General features: G+C 40.2%; 1 protein-coding gene across 5 annotated transcripts in view; it reads right to left on the minus strand.

The window, feature by feature from the left end:
- The window catches only part of LOC102377181 (SH3 domain-binding glutamic acid-rich-like protein), a 66,603-nt gene that overhangs the window by 15,101 nt on the left and 43,806 nt on the right, over nucleotides 1-7,696 (minus strand). For 3 of the 5 annotated variants that reach the window (XM_025205359.1, XM_025205358.1, XM_006024667.3), the window contains exon 3: nucleotides 5,442-5,522. The exons of the other annotated variants lie outside the window; for them this stretch is intronic. In XM_025205359.1, the coding sequence (XP_025061144.1) occupies nucleotides 5,442-5,522 (81 nt within the window). The remainder of the gene's footprint in view (nucleotides 1-5,441; nucleotides 5,523-7,696) is intronic. 5 annotated transcript variants of the gene reach the window in all.

Genomic DNA, 7,696 nt, shown 5'->3' on the forward strand with positions numbered 1-7,696 from the left:
GTGTGTAGGACCCAGACCTTTTAGGTCCTTATAAGTCAAAAGTAGCACCATGGACTGCACCCAGAAAGCTATTATGCTTATGAGCAACCATATACATGCCTGATGCCTGCTCCAACACATGCTAATTAACACGCCTCCCAAGGGCCACTCTAATTAAAGGGTGCCCTGCACCCCAGAATACATGTAAAGATACTCTATGTGACTGGCAAATTCTCCTTACAGATGCCTTATTTTTAGTCAGTCTTAAAAAGGCTTTTTTTGTTAACTTTTTTAGTTTGCATCTTTATATTACTTTTAAAGATCTTAATTCTCTGTAGCTCTCACAAATACCCATTCAAAACTATCCCTGGCTAAAATAAAAGTTAAATGGACTCAGGACACAATATTTTACCAGGCACAACATTTCCACTGATGCTACTGACAACTGATAATTCAAAAACCTACTAATGACTTGTCATCATTACCATTACAGAGCAACACAAATAAATGTAGGTTATTTTAAAATTTAATTTAATTTTGATACCATTTATGAAAACTGATTAATTTATTAATATATTTTATGAAAAGGGAGTTACACTATTCCCTGTGGCTGCATAGGGCATAATTAGGAGCAATGGTCTCAAAATGAAGCAAGAGAAAATTAAGTTGGAAGAACATTCTCTCTATAAGTAAGGTTGGAGGGTAGGAAGAACTTCCTCATTATGAGGGTGGTTAAACATTGGAATAGGCTAGTGAGAGAAGCCGTGGAATATCCATTCTTGGACATTTTTAAGAGCAGGAAAGACAAATACTTGATTGGGAGGGTTTAATCAGGGATGCCCTTGACTTGAACAGGAGTTTAGACAAGATGACTTCCTGAGGTCCCTTCCAGCTCTACTTTTCTATGATTCTATAATTTCTTCTTTCAGTAAAAAGCAGTTATCAGTAAGTTATAAAGCTAGTTTAAGAGCACATATTCTCTCTTTTTCAGTCTTCTATTCAGAGATACCTTAATAGGAGAATTCTCCATTTGCCAAAGTACACATGGGACAAAAACCCAAAATCAACAGGCAGCAAAATCAAGGATTTAGGACTGAGTAACAGCCCTACACCAGTTTCTTATCTGGTGTAAATCAGCCCTACTGAGTTAGACGAGCAATGGCAGAAAGAACCTGTCTAACCTGGAGTGGTCTGCTTTCTGGATTTCCATGGGAATGAAGCTGTACTCTGCTAAATAAACACTGACAGTGAAAAAATGCATTCTCTCTCTACAAAAAGGAAATAACTCACTGTTGGTGTTCAAACCTTGCTTGCTACTTAGAAGCCAGGATGTTCGAGTACATTGCTTGCTCTCTTAAGTAACAGACATCTCACTGAAAGAATGCTTCTCCTGTTACAGTCTAGAAAAAGGGCAAAGAATCCATTTCTCTACACTTCTGAATGCACAGAGACATTGTTTATAATTTGTCTCAAAATAAGGACTCTCATCCATATTCTCTTTCCCCCTTTGGAGAGCAGGTTGCTTCTATTAAAGTAATGATTGCTGTGGTTCAGTAAAAATAAAAATGTGTCATGAATGAATATGCTAGGGTGAATGAATGAATATGCTAGGGTCACAGCATATGCCAGATGCCCTCAAGTAATTTATACTTAGGACAAGTTAATATACCCATTAGGCATTTTATAGAGACTGTTTTTGATCGCTGGTTTCTTTTTCTTTACATTATCTCAACTAGTAATTTCTAAAGAAATTGCTCAGCAAAACATTGTTTGTTGTGAAATGGTAATGTTCATGTAGTGTATTTCTGTGCATTAACAGACACTGAAAAAAGATGGCTAGGAACAGCCTCAAATTAGGGGAAAATGTTTAGGAATTAGGAAGGCATCTGCCCTGTCTTATCTCTCTACCTTGGTAACACCAGAGACCAGTGATTCTCAGCAGCATCCTGGATACCTTGAGATCCTTTCAAGGGTGCCACGCTGTGCTACACAATGTTAGCACTGTTAAGCATGCAAACATGATGCACAAGATAAACCCAGAGATTTCAAATAGGAACCCATAGTGTCAAAATCATTAAAACCTGTTGTGGGCTTTCTGAGTTCTTAGCAGCAGAAGAATTGCTCTGTTACTTTTCTGTAGTCAAAAAATGAGTGAAAACTAAGAGCTGGCATTTTTCAAGGTGAGCCTTGAGTCTAACGAAGTGCCTTGAGTCTGAAAAGGTTAGAGTCAGGGTCACAGACTGAAGTATATGAACCCAAATCACCAGATTTATTAAATGTATTGATCACAGTTCAGATGCATAAATCTAAGCTACTGAATTTATACAAGACGCCTGACCCAAAGTCCACTGAAATCAAAGGAAAATTGTATTATTGACTTGAATGATCTTGGCATCATGCCTAAAGCATAACCATCCACTACATTCAGGCCTGAAATCAAGTGGGGTTTTTTTGTTCATTCATTTGTTTGTTTGGTTGGTTGAAAGGATTACAACAGAACTAGTTTAAGATCTCCTTTTAACCCACATAAGGGAGGAGGCATTGCACAGTAACAGAATAAGGAGAATAACAACCATTGTACCTGCCTTCTCTCCAGAGGAGTATAAAATTGTATTACTCATCCCTGTTAAATGATACTGTGGGAAATATAACAATGAGGTATGGGAGTCAGGGAACCAGAAATATATAAACAGGGTGAATAGTCCTGAGATAATCAACCTATTTTCTGATTTCCTTGCAATGCTGTCATGTGGCCATAAAACCCACTGAAAAGAGTAATTATAAACTTAGCTTTTATTAAAAAAAAACAAACAATAAAGTGTTTGTTCCAATTCTACAAAGACCTACTCAGATGCTTAATGTTAAGCATCAGTGTTTCCACTGAATTCAGTCGAAGTACTAAAATGGCAAATATGCTTAAGTGTTTTTTTTATTGGAATTTAGCAGCAATTTAAAAACAATAACTAATTAATTATTTGTGTTACAGTTATCATCTATAGGAACCTGAATAATAAGCAGGGATCCTGCTGGGTGAAACACCATACAAACACAAAACAAAGCTATTCCTTCACCTAACAGCTGGCAATTTAACTGCATAATGAAAACAAAAGAGGGATGCAACAGACAGCCAGGACACCTCAGGCAATGCTGGTCAGTATAAGGAGCAGTGAGCATGGCACATGAGGTTCATACTAATCATCATAAAGCCTTAGTAGTGAGATAAAAATGTATTGTAAAGGAGAGGCAGATAAGGTTCTTTAGGTAAATGTGATATCTTTTATTAGACCAAGTCGTTGGGAAAAAAGTTCTTGGCAAGCTTTCAGGCACAATCACCCATCTTCAGGCATAGGAAGTCTCTGCTGTTCTGAGACTCCAAGGAATGAAAAAAGGGGAATTAATTGTAAGGGAGATGCACAACAGAAGACTTAGTCTTTATGAAGTTTCCGTGTCATAGTCAAAATAAACAAACATTGTGTATTAGTAATGGTTTAATAGGATTAGGCAATCACTGGGAGATACTGTTATTAAACTGCTAGCATATCTTCCAGATGTGACACATTACTTTCACCTGATGGTTGATTCAGCCTTACTGGGAAATGGAGGTGTCATAACACTGGCTGGTGGCATGAACTTAGAGAGAAGCTGGAGCAGCACAACGAGGTCACTTGTATGGCAAACTAGAGCTAGGCTGGCATCCTGTGAACAGGCTGCCATAAAGGCTAAGATTACCTCTATGTCCTGGTTTCTCTCAACATCAGAAACAGATTTTCTAATGAATGAGATGTAAAGATAGTTCCAATATTTACATGTTTTAAAAAATACTCTAGGGGTATAGACAAACAAAATGCTTACACTCATGTAAACAGCTTTAAACTGGTGTAACTATGTCCAAGCCATTATGTCTAAGTCAGAGGTAAAATTATATTGGTGTATTATACATCAGTCTAGGTAATACACAGAGTTGGATAACTGTGTATCACCTAGACTGATGTATAATACACCGATATAATTTTACCTCTGACTTATCCAGCTTTCTGATCTGAACTGTAATCAAAGAGTAGTTTAATCAGTGTGAACTGTTCTTACTTGCTACAAATAGTACCAAAAGTTATTAATCTGGCAAAATATATAAAGCATATTGTTTTTAATAAAGTTGTCCTGGACTCAAAATTGCAATTGCTTCTGCTGAAGGATAGGACTGAATAAATGCTTTAAAATATTACTTGGATCCAGACAAACCAACTAGCAGAGCAATGCATGAAGGAGCAGATGATATATGAAGTGAGAGGACAGAAAAAAATGCAATTTTTAAAATCCTATTGATTATCCCCCTTATAATAAGTAGCACATGTAACTCCTATAATCCCTAAAGGACTTTGCAAACATTACCCAAATTAATTTTCAAATGAATCTTGAGTGGTAGGCAAGCAAGTATTACTATCCCTATTGTACAGGTGAGAAAGCTGGAGAAAAAATGTAAAGCATTTGCTTCAGGCCAGAGAGTGACTGGTCACAGATACAATAATTAGTAATAATGTCTTCTTCTTGAGTACCACTTTTCATCTATAAATGTCAAACCACAATACAAAGGCAATAAATATCATGTTCCCCATTTTTCTAGATAGTGGGAAAGGCACTCAAACAAGTGCTTTACCCAGTCACCTAAGAAGGCCAGCACAAATTAGAACCCAGGTCTCAATTTCCTGTCCTGTATTTTAACCACTAACTACAGCCAAAAATTGCAAGAGCTTAGCACTGCCGCTCTGACTCACACACTCCCTTGAGGCATGACACTTCTCAGTCATGATAAAAGCAGCAAAATTTGATTATGATCAAATCTGACCTAAAGACAGAGTCCTAAAACCCTTAGATGAACATGGGACAAACCAACACAACTTCTGTAAAGGAAAAAAAGGAAAAAAACATGCCTCTGTTGCTTGAAACATGTGAGCGCATCAATAATATATAGCAGATGGAGAAGGACAGGTAGAGATGCAATTTATTTATACTTTCCAAAAGGCCGTATGGAGGTCTTTCCTCATATGACCTTTTCTAGATTTTATACTGTCACAACGGTGTTCTCATGCAAAGTATTATCCAAAGCTTAGCATAAAGATGCAACTCCCCCATCACTTAATGTAACCTGTGGATTTAATTAGGTGTATGTGTATTGTCTCAAAGCTGACCATGGCAAAAAGGTTTATTATTATTTATTTAAAGGAGTGAAGGATACATTTTAACAAATCCATGGTAAAAGAAGAAAAATTAGAATATTTTCAATAGCAAAACCTGCCTCTTTTTTCTTTAAAAAGACTTTCCTGCAACCCTGTGTCAACTGATATCTTATAGCAGCACTTGTCACTGGTCATTATTTTATAGGCTGAGTCAATTCTTTCCTTAATCTTTTGCTAAATAAAAATAAATTGGACACAAGTGCCCTAGCAACGGACACAAGTTCATACCTTTGTGCCTGGAGGGGGAGCAAGACCCAGGAATGAATAAATAATGTTTTCTTCTTTGGCAGAGAAGAAGGATTCAAAGTCCTAAAAAAGGAATGAACAAGCAACAATAAACTGGAAAAGCATATGCAAAAAAGATTAGATAACAGCATTAGAGAGTAAACACAAAATCCTTATTCAGTATGATCAAAATTACTTCTCACAGCAATAAGGCTTTGTACAATCTGAGCTGCAGAAAGAAGTATTTAGATCAGTGATTCTCAACCAGGATGCCGTAGCACCCTTGGTTGCCATAAGACCCCTTCAAGGGTGCCATGAGGGTGCCACACAATGTTAGAATTGTTAGAGGTGCAAACATGATTCACATGATAAACGCAGAGATGTCAAATTTGAAACCATACTGTTATAAATATTCTGTCCTGTTGTGATCTTCCTGAGTTCTTTACAACAGAAGAATTGATCTATTATTTTTCTATAGTAAACAAAATGAGTGAAAACTAAAAAAGGCATTTTCTAAGAGGTGTCTTGCGTCAATCCAGGGTTGCCTCAAGACTATCAAAGGGTGCCTCAAGTCTATAAGGCTAGGGACAGAAGTTACGCATAAGCCAGCTTAAGTGATCAGAAGCCGGTTTAAACCTGTAACAGAACAGAAGCTCAGTGCACATAAACCCATTTCAAAATGGCCAAAACTAGTTTAAGATAAACCTAGTTGAATGTAGTATCAGACTTAACTGACTTAGGTCAACCCAATTTATGCAACTTCTGTCCCAGGCAGGCCCCTTACTAATTCAAGTTTAATCACAGTATCCCAGGATGCTTTGCAGCTCTGGGCTAGACTGGGCTGTCTCCTCTAGAAAGCAGGGTTGGCCCCACCCCTCTGCTTCCTAGCCGGAGCAGTGATGGCTGGCTGACAAGAGGTTGGGGGTGAGAAACTCGGCTGGGGACTGCAGCCTGGTCTGCCGGGGGGGCAGGGAGGAGGAGGAGGAGAAGCCCCTGCCAGACTTTTCCTCACTGGAGCAGAGGAGGCAGGGACATGAGGAGAGGTGCAGGGGGGACAACAGCCAGAGAGGGATTGCCCCTTCCCCCCCGGAAAACCCCGGCTGGGGTTTGGGGTCTGGGAGAGGCTTTAATTCCCCCTTTTCTGGCTCAGCATGAGGTGTTGGCAAAGACCTGACACAATCATCCCATATATGTGCTGAAGGTGGAGCTAAGGGAACAGGAGAGGGACTGCTTGGGCTGGTGTGACCAAAGAAGGCAGAGAACTAAATTAACACTATAAAATGGCAGGAGACCAGCAGACTCTGCCCCTCCCTCCTCTGGCAGATACTAAGGCAAGCAGTTGACAAAAGGGAAGGAAAGGGGGCATAATTGCCCTTAGCTCCCACAGGTCATGGGGAATCGGGACTGAAGGGTTCCTCTACCACCTGTAAGCACAGGGCCAAGAACCGGACTGAACTACATTTACATTACACAACAATACCTGTAAAAGGTGGGAGATTGGACAACCTAAGCAGAGACAAAAGACACTGAATACATGAGAGTCCTGCCAAAGGTGCTATACATGACAAGCACAGTAATGTCAAGGCACCCAAGGGGGTGCAAGTGCACCTATAAAATCCCAAGTAGAGATGAGGCCTGTGGGATCGCCACTCCAAGATTTTTGGTTGTTCTTTGTTGTGTGTTTGAGGTTGCAAACTGCTGTGTTCAATACATGCTTGCTTCAGAGAAAGGACTGTTCTTGTTCAAGCTTTTATGAATTTAATGCCACTGCCTTTTTCCTCACCTGCACCATCCTCAGCCTGGCAGCCTGAAGTAGGGGAAGAGAAGGGGAGAAGAAGAGGGCTGGAGTCTCCTGTGGACCAGGGAGGGGATTTAAACTCCTATCCTCTAGGGGTGCATCCACACTTGCAAGCATGTGCGCTTGCAAGAGCTCAAACAGAAGCAGTACAAATTTGAGCCGGGGCTTTTTGCCTCTGCACACATGCCTGGACATGCACTTTGTTGTGAAGCAAATTCTGCCACGTGGGGCAAAATAACCCTGCCTGGCTCCTCCCAGATCTGCAGCCAGGGGGAGCTAGAGCCCGGGGCCAGCACCTGTGCTGTCCCTAGCAGTATAAAAAGCTGCTCTGCCCTGGCCCCATCAGTACAAAAAACTGCCCTGACAAGTAGTTCAGGGCTACTCACTTTCAGGAGCTTCCGGGGCCCAGCCAATTGGTACCTGTGGATACTACCCCTTGTGCCAGCCGGACCGCTGAACC

This window comes from Alligator sinensis, unplaced genomic scaffold (assembly GCF_000455745.1).
Source record: "Alligator sinensis unplaced genomic scaffold, ASM45574v1 scaffold424_1, whole genome shotgun sequence".
NCBI lineage: Eukaryota > Metazoa > Chordata > Crocodylia > Alligatoridae > Alligator > Alligator sinensis.